This window comes from Vigna angularis, chromosome 3, assembly GCF_016808095.1.
Source record: "Vigna angularis cultivar LongXiaoDou No.4 chromosome 3, ASM1680809v1, whole genome shotgun sequence".
In the NCBI taxonomy this organism is placed as follows: domain Eukaryota; kingdom Viridiplantae; phylum Streptophyta; class Magnoliopsida; order Fabales; family Fabaceae; genus Vigna; species Vigna angularis.
This window is the reverse complement of record NC_068972.1, coordinates 8,528,210-8,549,529: the sequence shown is the minus strand read 5'-3', so window position 1 is coordinate 8,549,529 and position 21,320 is coordinate 8,528,210. Positions and strand designations below refer to the sequence as shown.

Sequence of the window (21,320 nt, the reverse complement as noted above, 5' to 3'; positions counted from 1 at the left end):
CCACAATACCCAATAGACACTCATTCGGATGATAAGTAATAGACACTCATTCCACAATACCCACTAGACATTCATTCCAGAATACCCAATAGACACTCATCCCACAATACCCAATAGATACTCATTCGGATTATACGTTGATGAGCGGTCACGGGAGGTTATGCACTTGTGATGACTTCTACTTCTTCTTACAAATACACTTCCAAAATACTTCATACCATCTACAAGGTTAGTCCTCAACACTATGTCCAAAACCGGCACATAGACCAAGACCTTTTGCCCCTCTCACCACATAATTCATCCTTCTCTACTTGAGACTGGATGATTATTAGAGTATCAGGATAACCTCCAACAACAGGACCCTCAACATCAACATATACACAAATACCATATCATTACAGAATCTCTCCACGAGACTCATACCATGCTCATATTCCTCAACTCATATTATACCATTACAAAATCTCCCCATAATACTCATATCATGTTCAGACGCATAAATTCAAATCCAATATAATAAAATAAAATCATCACAGAAATCATCCAAAATGAATATATCACAAAATAAATTAACAATACTAAAATATCACCATAAATGGTCATCGGAGAAGAATCAAATATTTGATGAATCAAACTCACCATAAACGTCAGTACATATGACTAGTCACATCTTACTGAATTTGACCAAGATTGGTCTATGATCAGGGATGTACCAACTCCGATTTTTATTAACACTAAGTAAGAAGATTTTTTATGTCAAATTCATCCAAGTGAACTTATACGGTTAACTTATCATATGTTGAATTAAAAATGAGTCATTTTAACTTAACTCATATTTAAGTGAGTTATAAATAATTAAAAACGAGTCATTTTAACTTAACTCATATCTAGGTGAGTTAGAAATTTTGTAATATGGTTTAACCTATCATACATGGATGAGTTAGGTGAATTTATTCATTCAAGAATGTTCAATTATGCTAATTGTTTATATATTTATAAATGAAATTAAAGTAAATTGTCTTGTCTCATTTTACTACAAATTTTTTTGTAATCATCGAAAAAAATTTACTAATGAAAATAGATTTGTCTACAAAATCAAATACTAACCAATTTTATAATTTTAATTAATAGAAATATTCGTGAATAAAGAATCTTTCAATAAAATTCATAGATAAATTATATATTGTAATTTGTCAATAAATATCCATTTGTAACTAATGATTTATAATTTTTGTTATTGATATATTTCTTTGTTGATAAATTTTGTTAGTGAGAGTATCACACTTCTCAATTTAGATTTTGATCAATTCACATAAAATTCATCGATAAAATTAATTTTAATATATTTGAAAATGCATTGATGAAATTTGAAAGAAGAGAAAAAATATAATAAAATAAAGGAAAAGGAGGAGTCGAGGAGGAAGGGGTGAAGAAGAAAGGAGGAGTAGGAGACAAGGAAGAAGATGAAAAAAAAAAGAAAAATAAGAAGATAAAAAAGAAAAAAACCTAATTGTGATGTATTCCGACAATTTTATGTTGTCTGCGATTTCTAATGAATATTTACTGAGAAATTTTTGATTGTTGATAATTTTTGACAAAATTTTTAATTTTTCAGTAAAATTTACCATAATTTTTTTTTATTGTCGATAAACACGAAATATCGATTGATTTTACCGTTGCAAACAAATTAACGAGTTTCTTGAAGTGTTTTTTATAGATATAAAATCAAAATATTTATCTATTTCTTTAATATTATTATAAAGATAATAGTTAAGAATTAAGATATGTCTTATATAATTTTTTAAATAAAAAAATTAAAGATTTAAATTATTTTAATATTTTTAAACTAACATTTTAGTCTTTTAAAAACAACATAGTAAGTCTACATAATTAAAAATAATAAATAATTATAAAAAAACTTATAAAAAATGATAAAAAGAATAAATAATTATTATTTGTGAATTACAGATTAAGTAAACATAATCAAGATTGATTCATACTTAAAAACGTTAGTTTTTTTTTAATCTAACTCATTTAAATTTGTAATATATCGGATTAACTCATCTATTTAAACTTATTTTATCATATTAAAAAAGAAATCATTATCCTAAAAATTACATATTTAGGTATTTTATAAAAAAAATTCAAAGCAATTAATTTATTAAAACAAAACAAAACATTTTAGAAAATAATTTAATAACAGCATCACACTTAAAACCCATTTAAAAAAGATCCTTCAATAAAAAAAAAACTACATTTAAACTCTAGGTTTAAATATAATTCTCTTCTCCTTGTGCTTCTTCACTCTACAATTTTGGCCCCTAATTTAAAATAGATATATTTAAAATCTTAATTTTTTTAATAAATGTAATTTTAATTTAATTAACGGCTTTGCGTATAAGTTTAGTTTAATTCTGAAGTTAACACACTTCTTTAGGATACTATTAAAAATGATTTAAGAAATCAAAATATAAGAAATAAAAAAAATATAGATAATTGAAGATTTAAAGATCTTGAACCATGTGTTAGTAGCTAATACCATGGTTCAGGAAGAGCTTCAGGTCTCAAGAATTGCCAATGTACTGGAGCAGAGGAGACTAGAATACGATGATACATTTTAATTGGATAATTATCTGAAAAGAAAACAAACAAATAGTCATAATGCATTTTGATTTGATGAATGTGCTATACATGGCAGTCTTCAAAATTATCAGAGGTTAAAAAAAATAAACAAAAGGAAATAATACTCCCAAAAATTTGGTACTTGATTATATCACCATACAATACATCTATCAATAATCAAACCTAAACCTAAGCACCATGAAATTAATATCATACCTAAACTTAATCTCCATCATTGCAATGCTTTAATTTCAAACTTCTTTTTATTTTCCAAAGTGTTCTATTATGTCAATAGTCTTATAAGAGTCCAGAGATAAAATAGTTTATATATTTTTTTGTTCTTCCATCTTTTAGGATGGTTTTTAAAGATGTGAAAGATAAAACTTCAAAATGATAATAATTCGGATGTACACAAAAAGCTTGCTTTGATTTTTCGTATTTCATATAGCTGAGTATACTCTTCTCTAGGTAGATACTGGTGGCTTATTTATGACAAGAATGAAGTTAGAGTTTTCAACGATCCCATGAATTTCATCATAGAAGATGGAAGTGGATTAAGAACAGCTCCATTTTGAACACGAAACCACTATTTGCTGGCCTCAATCTTATAAAATCTACAATTTTTCTCCTTAATTTCCCCCCACAATTTTAGTCTCTTAAGTATCCATAATTTCATCCCTCATGCAATTTTAATTCTCTATTTTTTACTGTAGCTTTATTTAATATGCAGTAAAAAAATATATTGAATAACTGTGGAATCTCAATTAGTAAAAAATTATTATAATTGTCCGCTTCTTTAATGTTACATACAAGAGTATAAGATTAGACTAATTATGATTTGAGATACCTTAATTTTTTATATTCATTTACATTATCTTTACTTATATTTTTTTTTTCTTAAAACAATACAAAAATATACGTTTATATAAACATTTTACTCAATGGTTAGTATAAAATTATCATGCGTTTTTCTTTTATCTCATTACGCCATGCTTAAAGTACAGTCACGATTAAAAAATTAAAATTTCATAAAAAGAAACTTAAAGATCAAAACTACAGATGATTAAAAGTTAAAAAAATAAAATTAAACGTGGAAATTATGGATTTTGTAAACGAGGGCGTGTACGATGCACGGCATGGGGTCACGTGGAGGTTCAGGAATGGTCGCTAATTTCACGCGCCGCTCTTCCTTACAGTATGGTACTCTCCTTTCTCTCTCCCTTTCTGCCCTCTGATCTAATCAATAGAAGGAGTAACTAACCAGCATTGTGGAATTTCAATTGAATAATCGGTGGTGTTCCTCGGTTAGTTCGCCTCTTCCATGGATTTGGATTCGTCTTCTTCTTCATCCGCGTACCGTCTCCTCTTTCGGGCGCTCTCTCTCATTCCAATATGCCACTACCTCCTCTTCGCCTCTCTCATTCTCATCGTCCTTTTCTACCGTTTTCTCGAGTTCCATTTCCTCCAAGACCTCTTCTCCCTCTTCTCCGGTTCCCCCGTCGCCCTAACCTTTCATCCCGCTTCCGATGTCTACGACGCCGTCGTCTCCAAATGCAGGATTCTCCACGGCTCCTACCTCGCCACGCCCTGGCTCTCCAGTCCCCATCTCCAGACCGTCTTCCTCAACTTCTTCGGTCGACCTCCCTTTTTCAAATACCGAAGGTCCTCTCCGTCCTTCTTTCTTCAATTCTGCGCCTGTGATTGGGTTATTGGATTCTTTCGTCTAACCATTCAGCTTATTATGCTCTCTTATCTTTCAGACAACTGTTTACTACCCCTGATGGTGGAACCGTTGCTTTGGACTGGCTAATGAGTTCCGACGGTACTACAGTATATCGAATCTTCCTATTTTTAGTTCTCTTTTCATAATGCCTGCATACTTAGTGACTGACTCTTAGGATCAAATAAATTTTGGATTAAACATGTTTCCAGAGGAGTTTATCGAAAAAAAAGGAACCACTCTCAAACACACATTCTAATATGATATCCAAGTATATCCCATATGATTCCAACTAAATTGGATACCAGTTATGTACAGTTCCAGGGTTTGATCATACATGCTCATGTGTCCTGTCTTGGCACAGTTTCTGCTGGCGCTATCCATGTGGAGGGTGTTGTTTGTAAAGATGAATCCACTCCCATTGTTGTAGTAATTCCTGGTCTAACAAGTGACTCTTCATCCGCTGTAAGTCTTTAATTTCAGTTTGCGTGTATTCTTAATGTTGTTGTTACTTCCCTCACTATATAACTTAGTTGGAATTTGGAAACAACCACGTACCTGTCCCTTCCCTGTGAGCAGCTAATTGACTGCTTGGTCAGGGCTTGTAAACTTTCTAGTTTATGTCTTGGTAGATGGTAGTTATGTTTATGTAGTGCTGTTTTAGTATCATGGTTCTGTAGGCAACACTAATTAGGACAGTGAACTTTAACTTTAATTCAACCTAATGTTAAGTGAGATTTACATCCATTTAAATATTTTAAATTTGTTTTATCTCTGTTCAATCTAGGATTTCTAACACTCCATTACGACAAGGCATATATATATATATCTCAAGTGTGAGATCTGATATTTATGAGACATATATATCTCAGTGAGATTTGATATTTATGAGTAATTCGATAGCGGTGACACAATAGGCTCAACAAACGTCATGTGTCATTTCTCTTCCAAATTCAAACTAAACCAACAGATTTATAGTGGATTGGGCCAATAGGAATCCAAAAGATAAAAATGATTTTACAGTATACAAAATAATAATTTTCTTTTACTAATTCATTTTGATAACTTTCCAATAATTATATTTTAAATGTATTTTTATTGAATAGTGCATCTAAATAAATTAAATCAAATCTTAAATTAAAAAAATTGATGCAAAAGTGAGTAAACATAAGTTCATAAGCTAGGAACTTGTTTTTCATGACGTTTGTTGTTGGAATTTGACACTATAAAAATTGTTTGTCTCCCATAATGAATTCTTACAAATAAAAAAAAATTCCTTTTTTTACAAAAACCAGAAATTATAGAGAATATTGAGTTTACAATTGGAGTAAAATGCTAATAGAATTTTTAAATATGACATGGAAAATCTAGGATTTACAAAAGATAGTTTAAGAACCCATGAATGAGTTATCCACTCAAGATGCTCTAAGGAATGTTTGGGTAAGGAGACTAGGACAAGAAAGGAAGAAAATGATGTTTAATATATGTGATTTTCCTCAATCTTTATTTTTTATAAAACATACAAATAATAAATTAAAATTAAAATTATATTATGTAAAAGATGGATTGGGTTGGGTTTCAACACCAAAAAATCCAATACCCGACTCAACGAACAATGGGTTCGATTGAGGGATTGAGGTTGGTTGAGTTTGACTAAAACACTCAAAATGCCCAAACCTAAAAGTATTTGAGTTGGATTGGGTCGGTTTGGGTTAATGAGTATCCATACCTGTGAGCACCCTTAAGACATTGTTTGATTCAAGTAGCTACTCCACCTTATGAGAAAAAATGCTTGGTTGTTCAATACTCAATTCAGTCTGCAAGTTCAATCTTCAATTTTTTTAGGCTATGAGGTGAATGTTTTGATTTGAATTTTTGTTTGAGGTTTTTCAATTTTCACAAATTCAGAATATATGTTTCACCTTTTTTATGCATGCCTGATACATATTGAGAACGCACACAACATAATGTCACACATTAAAATCCTCAACAAAAGCCTTGGCCAGCCATTAAGTTTTTCCACGTGCAACTGGACTTCCAGGAGCAATATTAGGTTGATGCTGGGGTGTTATTGCTAAAAACATTTCTTCCTTGAATAGTACTAATTTGTCAAAATGGAGAAAGTGTCCCGCACAATCATTATAATTTGTTAATTTATTCTGTTCGACGTGAAGTATGCTAGACTCTGGCTTATATATACCCTTATAAAATAGTTATAATTTATAATTTTCATCTTTTTGTTGATTTGAAGTTTCATTTTATATTAGATTGCCTCCTTACAGTTTGTTTTTCGTTTATCCTCCCCCTTCTTGGTAGTATCTCAAACATCTTGCATACCATACAGCTAAATGTGGATGGAAAGTTGTTATCAGTAATCACCGAGGACTTGGAGGTGTTTCAATCACGGTTAGTGTTTCTGCAGTTAGCAGGTTTTTAATTCAATGTCAAGACATAACTTGAATACTGTCGATATACTTGAAGACTATTTGCTATATATATCGGACTTAGTACTGACCCATACGCATCTAAATCAATATAAAATTATTGACAGTTATTTGTGAAGACTTGGATTGGTCATATATCTCTAATCTAAGCTTGGCTTCCTACTACCATTATTAAAATTTAAGGTTAATAAGCTGGCTAATTAAGCTCAGTAGGTAGGGAAAACCGGCCAAACTATTTGCATGTCCAGAAAAAAGAGCTCTTAAATAGCCGTAAGTCAGTAACTACGAAGATTTTAAAGTATCTGTTTAGTCCAAGAAAATGGTTTTATTAACAACTGTGGTATTACCAAATTGGTGAAGACAACAATTTCCTTTTACACAGGAAATAAGATGACATTTTGTAATTGTTAGGGAAAAGTGGAAATGAAAATTTGAAAATACTTCAAACAAAACTGATCCTAAGGACGAACAATTTAAACATAGGAGATCCAACAACTGAAAACTGTCCTTACTTTTTTCATTACTTTTTGTCAGAATATTAGGATTATTTTTCATTTCAATACTGTGGTGACTGTGGTGTATTAGTTTTCTTGTTTAATTGTTTCCTCCAGTAATGCAGTTTTTTATTAAAATCGTTTCAGTCTGATTGTTTCTACAATGCTGGATGGACTGAGGATGTACGCACAGTGGTTAGTTATCTACATAGAGAAAACCCCAGAGCACCTTTGTTTGTTGTTGGCACTAGCATTGGAGCTAATATTCTGGTAATTTCTTTGCTTGAGATTGTTTAAAGTTGAAACAATGCGTTTGTCATGTGTATAACTTTTTCTATAGTCTATTTTAACTTTTTGTGAAAAAAGACACTTTTCTTTCTGAGGTTTTTCTTTTCTCCACTAAGAATTTAAAATAATAGGAGGTTCAGGAGCCTCCCATCCCATCAAATAAGGTCTAGAGAGGATAGTTGTATGTAGCCTTATCCCTGCAAGTGGAGAGATTTTTCTTAGGATTTTTAAACCTTTGAACTGTTGCACCTAGTCTCGCGCTCTACTTACACATCATTAAAAATTAAATAGTTTGTGTTCTTTTGAAAAGGCATAAACAAATGAACCTTGATTATTTAATTTAATTAATCACATCATATGATCTAAAGCTATAAATTTCTGTATCACATACGTCTTGAAGTGCCATTTATGACAACTATAAAGGAACAACTGATTCCTTTCTGGTTTCACAGTTCCTCGTACTGGTTAGTATCATATTTGATAAAAATTGTTCAGTCATTGGTATAATTTTCCACCCTATTGACCTCTATGCTTTCTCCTTGTCGTAGATGATGAATTTTTCCTAATTTCTTGTATTGCTTTAGCATAATCTTTGATAAAAAACTATTCTCAGGGGTAGATATTATCATATTAATGTCTCCTTGTTCATATGTAAATCTTAGTGGGACTTAATGTTCAAACTTAATGTGGTTCATTATATCTGTTGAGTTAGACCATCTCCAATGAGAGTGCTTAAGGGGGTTGGTTTATGCTAAACACCTTTGTTTAAATTTTTTTAGTGATGAATGTATGAGCTATCTTGCTTGCACAAGCACTGGTGCTGGTATAAGCAGCATTGCTTACAACTTTCTGGACAAAAAAAAAAAGCTGCAAAAGAGAGATATTGTCAAAACAAAACAGAAAGTACAACGAAAACTAAAAAGATCAAAACTCAATCAAATTAAAACAATACAACCCAGATTTCAAAAGAAATCACGACAAAAAAGATTCAATTGTAGGATCCACAAAATTAGATTGAACAACTTACCATTGGAGTGAATTTCAATGGCTAGTGATTAAATCTATCTGGCATTTGAAGACTCACAAAATTGAGCTAAACAATCCATTTAAGCAACCATGTACTGTGGATTCTCTTATTGCTATAGAAGGTGACTTTAGAGAACCCAAACATGTACCAGTTTCTAAGACGTGAGAAATAAATAATCATCTAGAGAACCACTGTAAAAAAATATTTGTGAAAGGATTAAGAAAAAAAAATGCAAAACATCACGCTGGTTCCGTAACTTTATGAATTGCAACTCCTGTGTTAATGCTTATATTGTAACCATTGGCACATGGTCTGCCTGCTTTTCAAACTACAGCAAAACTAGGAATCGTACAGTTTGTAACTTATTCTTACACGTGTAATGAACTTAGTTTCTTCACTGCACTGTTTGATTTTGAAGATTGTTTGCAGATAAAATATCTTGGTGAGGAAGGGGAGAATATTCCCGTAGCTGGAGCTGTAGCTGTTTGTTCTCCTTGGGACCTTTTGGTTAGTATTTTGATTTGAAAAATTAAGTTGGGTCTATTTTTAGCTGTGTTTTAAAAGCGATATTGGTACTTGAACCAACAAAAGCATACCTTGATTATCGTTGGTTCATCCATTGTTAAACCAAATGACAACTAAATATAATTTGAATGTAATGTTACATAGTACATAATAAACTATCTTAGACTTTTAAATTTACATAGTTACATTACGTATCCTACAAGATAAACTCAATAATAAAAGGCTAATTATTGTGCATCATTCGTGGACCTTTTATATGTTAATTTATTTCTTCTGTAAAATATTTTGATTAAAAGTCAAAAGGATGATTGACTCAAACTACTTTTCATTGATTTTGAACTGGTTCTTCAGCTGATTTTTTTCATATTGTTGTTTAGACCTTTTTGTATATAACATTGTTGTGCTTCCATGACTAGGACTTCAGCGTACAAGGTGTGTATGCTTTTTGGTAAAAAAATGCTTTTGTTTTATATAATTTATGACGTGATCAATGGATTTTTATTGAATTTGCACCAATTCCACATTACTGTAAGTTTGAATTATTCTTTATTTTGTTTGTTACTTAGCTTAAGAAAAAAATTGATCACCTTTTTATTATTTGCAGATTGGAGATAGATTTATAACCCGTAGGCGTGTGCAGAAGTTTTATGATAAAGCACTTGCAATTGGACTTCAAGGTTATGCAAAATTGTATGTTTTTGTCTTTCATGTAGAATTTAAATATGTTGATTTTTCTTCTATAGAGCTCTTCATATGCGAAGAGTTGTTGCAAAACTACGAAGTTCCTCTAGTTCACAATGTAACTTAATTTATATTTATATCATTACAAATATTCATTGCAGACACCAGCCTCATTTTTCTCGCCTTGCTAATTGGGAAGGGATAGAAAAGGTGCCCTTTACTCTCTATAATACGTATTTACTACTACAAATCATAAAACTAAGGCATGCAGTTATTTAAAACTGAAAAAAGAATGCAGTTATTTAAAATTTGTATGATGCAGGCGTGTTTAATCCAATCACTCAATTTTAATGATTTATTAGCCATTTATTGTGGTACCGAGGCAAGTTACTAGTGTGTACTTTGTAGGAGTAGTAAACAAGGGAGATACATGGAAGGGGTTTATTCAAATGATTGAATGATGGAAGTTAATGTTAGAGGTCAACTAGTTTATTCAAGTAAACATTCTTAAGTGTTATGTGCCTCATTTTATTGTTTTTTGTAAGTTCTTAAATTTTATCCAATCATGTGTGCATATACAATCTTGTGCTTCGCAGTCTATTTCCATTCGAGATTTTGATAATCATGCCACCCGCATTGTTGGGAAGTATGAGGTATGTAGTACTCTATTATTTTGCCTTATCTTTCGTTTTGATTCACATTGGTTAACTAAACTAATTTTGTTTTCTTAGACTGTGGATACGTACTACAGACGCTGCAGCAGTTCTAATTATGTCCAATCTGTTTCGATTCCGCTTCTCTGTATTAGTGCTCTGGATGATCCAGTCTGTACCAGGGAAGCCATTCCCTGGGATGAATGCAGGTACACTGCTTTAATGTTTTTCTAGGTTCTGATTAATATGATTTTTCTTGCATTACTTCAACATCAATTTATTGCTTCCACTATTTTGATAGGGCAAATAAAAATGTTGTCTTGGCTACTGTGAAGCACGGAGGACATCTGGCATTCTTCGAAGGGATAACTGCATCTAGCCTGTGGTACTTAATTATTTTTATTCATCTGATTCTTCAGCATTCTCTTACATGATCTTGCCAACTTTTGTAGTTTTCTGTCCCTCGATCATTGCAACATTTTTTTGTCTGCAACATTCTAATATCATCTATATCATTCGTTGATTAAAGTTGCACTACAATATTCACGACATCAACTGAATTCTTGTTATAAAGAAAATGAAGAGCAATTTGTTTCCCTCTCGCAGGTGGGTAAGAGCCGTTAATGAATTCCTTGGTGAACTACACGCCAGCCATTTTATGCATGTACAGAAGAAGGTAACTATGTGCTAACGGTAGATTTTAGTCACTTGTTTTTCCCATTGAATGTTTATTCATTCTCTGGTTGGGCAATGGTCTCAAACGTTTTGGTATCTCAATTAGAAAATGTAACTTAGGATTTTGGTAGACCAAGTAATTTTTACTTGGAGTGCTAAGCAGAGCATTTCTAGTGGCTGAAAGTGCTATTTTTCTATTTCTGTTGCAGATTCCTAAACCAAACACACCATTGGGCACATCAATTGATCGGGGCCCTTATGTTAATGTTACCGAAGATGGAATGGTGGCTGCATTGAACAACGAGCTAAAAAATGAGAATACAGAAGAAATACAGGTAATGCAGGATACACATAATGAGGGTCTAAAGATGATTCCAGAAGAAGTTAAACGAGATGAGCTTGAGACTAATGCAAAGACTGTAGGTTCGCCAGCCATTGCTCAAATAGGTAGTGCTCAGGATGCAGCAGCGAATGTAATGAGATCATTCAAAATATACCTAGGCCAGTTATCTCGACAAAATCAATGGTCCATCTGGTTGCTAGTTTATATTGCTATTACCACTAGTTGGCCACTGGTTGGTTCGGCTCTATATATTGTGTTTGGGAAAAAGATAAGAAATATCTTACCAAATGGATTGGTCCGAAGATAATTGCTTACTTGCCATTACCATTGTTGTATTTATCTATGTAGATGTATAATAAGTAATATACTTCTATTTCATTCCCCTGCAATAAGGGTAAATCTACATTTCTAGGCCTGTGGTTTTAATCCGCACTTTCAGTGATTTCTTATTTTTCATGTCATTCGCATCCTACCCTGAAATAAACGGAAAACGCATAGATATAATTGTTATCTCTCACATTCAGGGTTGAATAAAGAATCTTATATTTGAAGAATCTTATAGCATCATAGTTGATGATTAAAGATTAAAACTATCCACGGATGAAGATTACTAAAACTGATTATGAATAGTACAGTTTTTTTTTGTCTATAAATATCATATTAGTATATTATAATGATAAGAACTGAAACTTGTAAATATATTTTTTAATTATTTTATTTAACTGCATGCATTTTATTTCTTGATTTTTTTCATGCACTTTTAATCTTACTTGTTCTCCTTTATGGATACATATTTCGTAGTGTTTCTGTATGCATTGAGTAGATTTTGATAATTTTTTTTGAACATATGTCGCTTTAAAATTGTTATTTGTTTGCCTAATTTCTATCTCCAATAAACACCCAGTTTATAAATTTACCAAAATCAAACACAATTTGTCCTTCTGTAATAATTTTATAAGTTTACTATTTTATTAAGCTTTCTTGAATATAATATGGGGCATTAAATGGGAATTACGTTGTCTATGAATTGAATAGTACATAGCGTTTGTGTAGAAAATTATTTAAAGTGGTTTTTAAGAGAAAAAAAATATTAAAAAATTGAAGTTCTTTCAACATCTAATAGTGTAATATTTTTAAGAGTTGAGGCCAAAAATAATTTAAATATATCTTTCTTTTTCAAAAACAATTTCAATGTTAAAGTGAACAATATTTTGAATAATATTACATTGTTTAAGAATTGATATTAAAAGTCAATGAAATTAAAGTTGAAACATAAGTGAAATTTCATAGCAGTTTTCTAAATTATATTTTTCATCATTATTTAAGATAATTTTATTTTTTAGAAAAATCCATTTATTTATTTCTTAAAAAATCTTTGGGAGGAGAAACTTACTCAACAATAATAGAATCCTACTGTATTTTGAGCATGCACCCTTATAAACATATTATACTAGCCTGGAAAATATATACAATTAATACCTTCATTTGCTACAATAATACACACAACACAAGAAGAACATAAGGTTTCTTTACAGAATAAATAAATAAACAAGAATATTTTACGAGAAAAAGATTTAAGCTCTACTTTTTCTTTTTGTTATTATAGACAATATTATTGGATGTTTTTCAAGATATTTATATTAAGTATGTCTCACTGAATATTAATCCTAATTCATTCAAACTATGTTAGAAAAAAAAATCATACTCAACTATTTATGTAAAAATTGTTGGGTGTGACTACTTAAAAATAGTATGATGTATAAGTCTCTTTCATTTTTCACTGCTTGATGTTTTAATTTATGTAATTATTAGTGAAACCATAATATCACATTAAGTATTAACATACACAATTAGTTATACTAGATAACAACATCATACAAATATATGTATGTCAATAAGTGTATCATGTAAGGACATGCATAATATGAGTATTATTATATCATTTTATATAAAACACATACAGATAAGAATAAAAACATTACTTCAATTTAAAATTTTAAGAGAATAAATTAATGGATCTCTATTCCTATGCTCATATTACTCAACTTAGGATTTTCGATTAACTTTGAATTCCTAACAATATATGGTTTATTTTTTAGTTTCTTTCATGTTGAAATACATTATTTTGAGAGGAAATATTTTTTAACCATGATTCTCTTAATAACTACTCTTTCTTTGGATCGTTGTTTTACAATGAGATGCACTTTCCTTAAGAAAAAAGTTTTGATGTAAGAAATCATCAAAGGATTTTTCACATACTTTATATCATAGTTGCATTGTCATCAACATTGCTTTTAGATTCTTTGAAGAGAGACATTAAAGCTAATAAATTTATACATAAACCCATATAAAATATCAATGTACCACTTTAATCCAAAATCTTAAAATAATAAATTTATAATTTTTTCTCCATATATTTACTCATTTTAGTTATATCTAACAAACGTAAAACTCACTGAATTCCTTACATAACAACCTCTTTCATCTTATCCTTTAACTTTAGCTAGCTTCCATTTTTATTTGACAAAAACAAAACTTGATGTTCTTGTTTCCTAACCAATTGCTCAATGTAAGCTAACAAATTTTTTCTTATCTCACCTAATTAATTTTTCTTTTTGACTGTCTTCACTTCCACAAAAAATTTCTCTGGTCTCCTAACCTCCTTAACGACACCTTCATGCATTTTAAAATCGACATGATGTAGGTTCGTATTGCTAACAAGATCGATCATATTAATGTCACACTTCCCAAAAATACTAAAAATAAATATCGAAGCCTTTCCACCTTGTTAACCCTTTTCTAACATTTAGGACCGTTAGGTATATGTATCGGAGCTGTCAAAAAAATTACAATCCGCGGTCATGGTCATTACCAGTTCTGATCGAGTTCGATTTAAAAAAAATGTACTTTTTTTTCTGGTCAATTTTCAATTCCGTTCATTTAAACTCGGTTTATCCAGGTTGAACATGTGGTGAGTCGTGTTGGTTCATCAACCTACTTTATTTTATTTTATTAATTTATTATCTTATGAAATCCTAGAAAATACCATCTGATTCATTATACGTGGATTGTATTGTACTTTTTTTTATTATTTTAAATTTTCTGTGAAATTTATTTAGATTTGAATTACAAAAAGTTTATAATCTTTTTATTTTAAAAATTTTAATTAAGTTAGCCAAGTGATATTGCCAACAAAGTAATAATGAACTCTTATCAAGGAATAGAATCTTAAATCAGAAAGGGCACCAAAAATATTCAGCAAACTCAATAAGAATTTAGACATACACTTTTAATATATATTGGCATTTGACTTTGCTATAAGTAAACTTATACTTGATTATTAACTCACCAATGCATATATTTTATTTAGCTATTTATAAACCTATGAGAAATTTATGTTTACAAAATAAAAAATAAATTACGATAAATTAAATATATGATTTTGAAATATGAAATGATGAACTAGTTCAATTAATTTCAATATATATATTGTTTCTGTTGAATGAGTCCGATGTCAACACTTCTCCTAAATGCTCCTTCTTCTCTTATGCGAACCACACACTTCACTCCTCGTAGCGTTGCTCTTCTCCGATCGGCTAATCTTTGTTACCCAGTGGGGGTGGACCTACAGAAAACACTCCGATGCTCAACTCAGATAGGTGTCAAAAGGTCTCAATGTGATTCTGGAATAAGATGATCTTACCTGATCATTCACCTTGCATTTATAGGCTTTGTAATTGTTCAGCCTATTAAATGTCCATTAATGCAGTATATTTTTATGTAATATAATTCGTTAATTATATATTCAGTGTATCCCAAATAATATACCCTGCCAATCATTCATAAATGTAATATATATGCATATGATACACTAATTACTCATATTAATACCCATTAATGCCCTTCAGTGTGCTTACTAGACCCACACTTTCGTCCAAATGGCCGATCTACTGTCTTCACGTCTTTGATCGATCGTCTCTCTTTAGTCTCTTGTTGGCGGATCCTATATAGTACATATATATTTGAATAAAAAATAATTAAATTACATGCAAACTATTGAAATTTAAAATGACTTAAAATAATGACGAATATAAAACAGTTTTCATACCATTTAAATATCCAGTATAACAATTACTGAGGAAATGACTACACTATATTTACACTTAGATTTAAATGTTATAGTAAATTTAAAATGTTATATTCAATTACTTTATATTGATATTCCAGAATATTTGTTATTGCCATGATATTTTCAGGATACAAATAATACATTCAATAATTTAAAGTATAAAAAATAATTAAATTAAAATGAAATGAAATGATTTAGTTCAAATCTTAATTATAAAACTTATTTAAGGCACGTTATTACTTCTTCTTTTTGAGGTATTGAGTTAAATGGCACGTACAACTTCAAATAACTCATTCAATGAATAGAATAAAACAACTTACTGTATACATAGGCCAAGCCCCAAAATAAAAAATTAACTAATGAAGTTCAAAATTATAATAATCCACAGTATAAAATTGGATATTTTAAAGAAAATAATAAATAATATAATATGCGTGTTTAGTTTTGGCAGTACATTGGTAAAGTATTACGAATGGAAATCGAAATCGATTGAATATCATCTTAAAAATCACACCGAACCTAATTTGTAATTGACGAAGCACGTAAAAGTTCCTCTTTTCATGTATTTTATGAAGTGAGCAGTTTTCAAGGATGTACGATGCAAACCCTATTTTATATTTTTGGTTGATTTGCAAATGGTAGATAAAGTCAAAAGGGTTTTGACACCTTCCCATTGGAGACAAAATTCTCACACTTGTTTTCTTTTTGCGATGTCTCTGCTCAAAAAAATATACTTCTACCTTCCCACCATCTTTGATCCTAATAATAGACGACAGACTCACTTTGTTCTATGATCACCTCCAATGCATTTGATGAAGAACTTTGACAAGTAGAAATTTTCTTAGAAACATGAAAGCGTTTTGATTTGGCAGTTGAAAGTGGAAGAATGATATAAGAAAAAGTACATGCTGTTTACTAAGAAAGTGTGTTTGGAAGTAACAGACCCTCTTTCCTGCACCAATAGATAGCATCTTGGTTGCTAATGATAATGCATACAAAGTCATCATTGCTACTTAGAGAGTGTCAAAGATGCTAAGAGATGGAGTGCAAGAATCGTAATAGCTGGAAGATCCCCAAATGTATTACAGTACTGTTCATAATTACACCCACACCATCCTCAATCAAAGTACCTATTACTATATGCAAATTACTATAATATTTTCGAGAGAAGACAACAGCTGTAGAACCCAAACGTTTGCATCTTAGGATGCAGACAACAAACATCTGGTTGCTGGTGTCTCTAATTAAATAAAGATATTCCCAATACTCAAAAAACTACATAGCCACGATTTCACGGATCATGTCAATGTGAATGTGGCCTCACAAGATTACATTTCTTATTTTTTTTCTGTGCTTCATCTCATTGTTTTTTATTTCAATACTATTTAAATACGACTTTTATCAGAACTGTCTGTCATTATATATGTTGATATTTAGTTTATGTTCACTTTTACTTTAAATATACACCTATATATATATATATATATATATATCATATTTGAAAACAAAGTGAGAAAAGAAAACATTGATATCTGTTGACATTACATGCTAAACTCTCACTCGAGACAGACAGGTTTGTATACGTTGACATTGTTACGAGACTAAACTGGTGTTTAGATTCTTGATTTAAAAAGATTATTAGAAAGAAAGATATGTGAAGTGAGAAAGAAAAATTGTATGATGAAGACAACACGTGGTGCGAATCCATGGGAAGCACACGTAGATTTGTACATATCTCCAAAGTATGATGATCCTACTTAGGAGTGGTAAATTATTGAAAGGGGGAAATAATATTGTATAGTATGATTTGATGCAATGGTGGGAAGAGTATATTTTATGTTTGGGATTGGAAAGTTGGAAAAATGAGGAGTGGAGATCTGTGGTTGATGAGTGATGAGTTACTTACTCCACTGCTCTTTCCCCATCCATCAAAATATTGTTCTGATGACTGACACGATTGGTATGCAGAACCGACCACACCACCTTTCTCTCTTCAACCCCACCACTACTTCCTTACCTTTGTTCTTTTTCATCTTGGCACGCAAAGAGTGTATGCTCACGCAAAGGGAAAAAAAAAACATATAGATTTAGGAGGGACGTGTTTGTTTCTTGAGAAAAGAGAGGTATGAAAAAACCCTCACGTGGGGCTGTCTGACAAACCCCATTTTTTCCACTAACCCGAACGAGAGATTGAGAATGCCTATTGAATTCAAGTACCTGTCCTTGCATCACACCTTTCTTTCTAACACACCACCCATCCTTTCTCTTTAGTCCACTTCATGCTATCTATTTATTACACACGTACCCTCTTCTTTTTTCTTCTTTTTTTCCTTCATTTCTCACCCTATACTCAAATAAAATATATGTTTTCGGGTTTTTTTGTCTTTCACATCTCATGGCAGAGGGGCCTCACGTGGGTTTTTCTGACACCAGAGCATGTTTTTCTACCTTACCACTTTTCCTTCTTTCCTTCCTCGTTTTACCTTTCCATTCATCAAGTTCAGACAAAGAGGTTTCTTGCATTTGGGTTTTGCTCTTCTTTCTTACACTGCTATATATTTTCTTCTTTCTTAGATATTATCTCTTGTGGAGTTATATATGCAGAAGGAGCTTTCTCTATGTTAGATGCTGCGTTTTTCTTCAGTTTTCCTCTCAGCTTTGGATAACATTATACTTAGTGCATCCAAGAAACTGCCATATGTCACCCTCAATTTGCACGTTCATCGTGTGTGTCCTATTTGAAGCATATTAATAGTAACTTATGTGTCCTCCATTAACAAGACAATCAAGAATTAAGAACTTTCCCATGTTTGATGTGACCTTTAAAGGATCCAGCACTGCTACCTATGACCATTTCAATCACCAATACCAACGCCCATTAATAACTCATTCTCCTCCTTTCTACACGGAAAATCATTATTTTTTTCTTTCGAAAGTGATTGATACTAATTGATAGCCACAAAATTATTTCCCAGATTCTTCCCGAAGCTAGCTATAAATTAATTTAATCTAATTATTTCAAATTATAACTTTATATATACTGTTGCCTGAACCACTGTTTTTTTTTTGTATACGTACTATTTAAGTCAAATAATTTATTAATCCTTCGTTGGGTGATCGAGTTGGTAAGTAATGTTCACAGTGGCAGATGCTTTGTGGATTAAAGTAAACCTTTTATCCCAATCATCTTACTGCCAAAAGGAGAAAAATGAAGTTGAATAAGCATAGACAGACACAGTGCATCCATATTCATCATAAAAAATATAGTTTATCACACGGGTAAAGTGGTGTCACTTTTTGTTAGCATCCATTTGTCTTGGTATATTATGACGAGAAAGTGTCAAAAGTTTCCTTGCAGAAGATCCCAAAGTACTAGTGGAATATATGCTAAGAAAGCCAAATCCTTGTAAGTGGCTCTAAATTGTGCCAATAAGAAGCCATGCTGAGAAGGCTAGGATCCAAATTTCTTTGTTTCCATCAAAGGCAATAAAATAAAGTCTGAAATGTGGCTCATATAACTAATGAGCTACTCGAAAAGAATGTCATTGACTAATCTATTTATTTGAATATTTTTTATATATAGATATAATAAATATAGCGTGTACCTGCATCAATTCGTAGTTCACAGATATGGAACTCTAAGTAGGTAATTGATCAAAGGGAAGGAATATGTATGGGGGAGAAAAGGAATAGGATGATGAAGGTAACTTGTTAGGGCAATTAATTAGAAGGAAAACTGTGTGAAGACAATTCTTTCAAGGACGGTACGTTTGATTCCCCATTGACAACGCTGTCTCTTGTCCAATTCATGTGGCATCTTCCAAGCCTTCCCAACTACCAAAGGAGTAAAAACCCATAAACAGGACCCTTTAATAGATTTCAAAAGCAGTCCAATATAATAATAATGAAAAGATCAATGTGTTTTTCCTGACCCAAGACACTGATTCTAAAGAATAAAAAGATACCCTTCTTAATCTCTCCGTCTTATTGGAAAATATGGGAGAAAAAACAATATATCTGATCCTTCTCTCTTTCTTCATCTTTTGCTCCTATATATACCCATGTCATGACATGAAGGAATTTTTGTGAGTTCTCCCCCATAAAAGTTCACAAGCATATCAGGTTTATGTCATAGATTTACTCTCCCTCTCTCATCACACACACACCCCCACAGGTTTTGTTTGTTCTCTTTCTCTCTTTTGTTTCAGATATGGAAGATTCAGAGGAGGATGAGCTTTTGAACCTTAGCCTTTCAGTTGCTGCGGATAGGGAAAGGAAAAAGAAGGGAAAGATAATTAGGGAACATAACGTCTCTATGAGTAGTGCTACTGCTAGGAAATCCTATGAAAGCTATGAAGGGAAGATATTTAGGCTTCTCCAAATGAGGGAGCAGATGCTAAGACAAGACCATAGGAGGAAAGGAGTTGTAGAAGATGGGAGTGGCCTCCCCTTGATCCATTTGCTGCTCTCAACAGCAACTGCTGTTGATGACAACAACTTGGATTCATCCTTAGAGAATCTCACTGATTTGTACCAAACTGTTTCCCTAACAGGTGACTCGGTTCAGCGTGTGGTAGCTTATTTTGCTGATGGTTTGGCCGCAAGGCTTCTCACAAGGAAATCCCCATTCTACGACATGCTCATGGAAGAACCAACAACTGAGGAAGAGTTAAATGCATTCACAGATCTCTACAGGGTTTCACCTTACTACCAATTCGCTCATTTCACTGCAAACCAAGCTATCTTGGAGGCCTTTGAGAAAGAGGAAGAGAGGAACAACCGCGCTTTGCATGTCATTGACTTTGATGTCTCCTATGGCTTCCAATGGCCCTCTCTCATTCAGTCTCTCTCGGAGAAGGCAACTACCGGCAACCGCATATCCCTCAGGATAACCGGATTCGGGAAGAATCTCAAAGAGCTTCAAGAAACTGAGTCTAGATTGGTTAGTTTCTCAAAGGGTTTTGTCAGTCTTGTGTTTGAATTCCAAGGGCTGCTAAGAGGCTCAAGGGTCATCAACCTAAGGAAGAAAAAGAATGAAACGGTGGCTGTCAACTTGGTTTCTTATTTGAACACTTTGAGTTGTTTTATGAAGATCTCTGACACATTGGAATTTGTTCATTCCCTTAATCCCTCCATTGTTGTGGTGGTGGAGCAAGAGGGCAGCAGGAGTCCTAGGAGCTTCTTGTCAAGGTTCACAGACTCCTTGCACTACTTTGCAGCCATGTTTGATTCACTGGATGATTGTCTCCCACTAGAGAGTGCTGAGAGGTTGAGAATTGAGAAGAAGCTTCTGGGGAAAGAGATCAAAAGCATGCTCAACAATGATGTGGATGGTGTGGATTGTCCAAAGTATGAAAGGATGGAAACATGGAAAGCAAGAATGGAGAATCATGGGTTTGTTGCCACCAAAATAAGCTCAAAGTCAATGATCCAAGCAAAACTGTTGCTGAAGATGAGGACCCATTATTGTCCTCTTCAGTTTGAGGAAGAAGGAGGTGGAGGTTTCAGGGTTTCCGAAAGAGATGAAGGAAGGGCTATCTCTTTAGGGTGGCAAAATAGGTTTCTGCTCACAGTCTCAGCATGGCAATCAGTCTGAGAGATTATATACAAGCTTAAGTCCTAACCCTTTTCATCATTTTGGTAATAATCTACACTTAAAATGATGATTTAGCTAATATTTTTCTTATTTTCTTTTTCATTTAGCTCGCTATCTGTTATA

General features: G+C 32.1%; 2 protein-coding genes across 3 annotated transcripts; both read left to right on the top strand.

Annotated features, from left to right (window-relative positions):
* Positions 1-3,791: 3,791 nt before the first annotated feature.
* LOC108326033 (embryogenesis-associated protein EMB8) lies at positions 3,792-11,877 on the top strand. 2 transcript variants are annotated; one of them, XM_017559269.2, is made up of 14 exons: positions 3,792-4,284; positions 4,383-4,444; positions 4,707-4,807; positions 6,659-6,748; positions 7,428-7,550; positions 9,025-9,102; positions 9,725-9,810; positions 9,963-10,011; positions 10,398-10,454; positions 10,533-10,663; positions 10,756-10,839; positions 11,061-11,130; positions 11,339-11,464; positions 11,553-11,877. In XM_017559269.2, the coding sequence occupies exons 1-14, from the start codon at positions 3,944-3,946 to the stop codon at positions 11,574-11,576; spliced, it is 1,422 nt and encodes a 473-aa protein (XP_017414758.1). In that variant the 5' UTR covers positions 3,792-3,943; the 3' UTR covers positions 11,577-11,877. The 2 variants fall into 2 exon arrangements, with proteins under 2 accessions (XP_017414758.1, XP_017414756.1); XM_017559267.2 differs by having other exon boundaries at positions 3,796-4,284; positions 11,339-11,877.
* Positions 11,878-19,709: 7,832 nt separating this feature from the next.
* LOC108325716 (GRAS family protein RAM1) lies at positions 19,710-21,320 on the top strand. Its single transcript, XM_017558810.2, has one exon. It carries the CDS (start codon positions 19,812-19,814, stop codon positions 21,195-21,197), a length of 1,386 nt encoding a protein of 461 aa, XP_017414299.1. The 5' UTR covers positions 19,710-19,811; the 3' UTR covers positions 21,198-21,320.

Bases quoted from the DNA above. Each gene is read 5' to 3' on its own strand.
- LOC108326033 (XM_017559267.2), top strand. From the start codon at position 3,944: ATGGATTTGGATTCGTCTTCTTCTTCATCCGCGTACCGTCTCCTCTTT. The intron at 4,808-6,658 runs GTAAGTCTTTAA...CCTTCTTGGTAG, and splicing joins CAAGTGACTCTTCATCCGCT to TATCTCAAACATCTTGCATA. The intron at 10,840-11,060 runs GTACTTAATTAT...TCCCTCTCGCAG, and splicing joins ATAACTGCATCTAGCCTGTG to GTGGGTAAGAGCCGTTAATG.
- LOC108325716 (XM_017558810.2), top strand. From the start codon at position 19,812: ATGGAAGATTCAGAGGAGGATGAGCTTTTGAACCTTAGCCTTTCAGTT.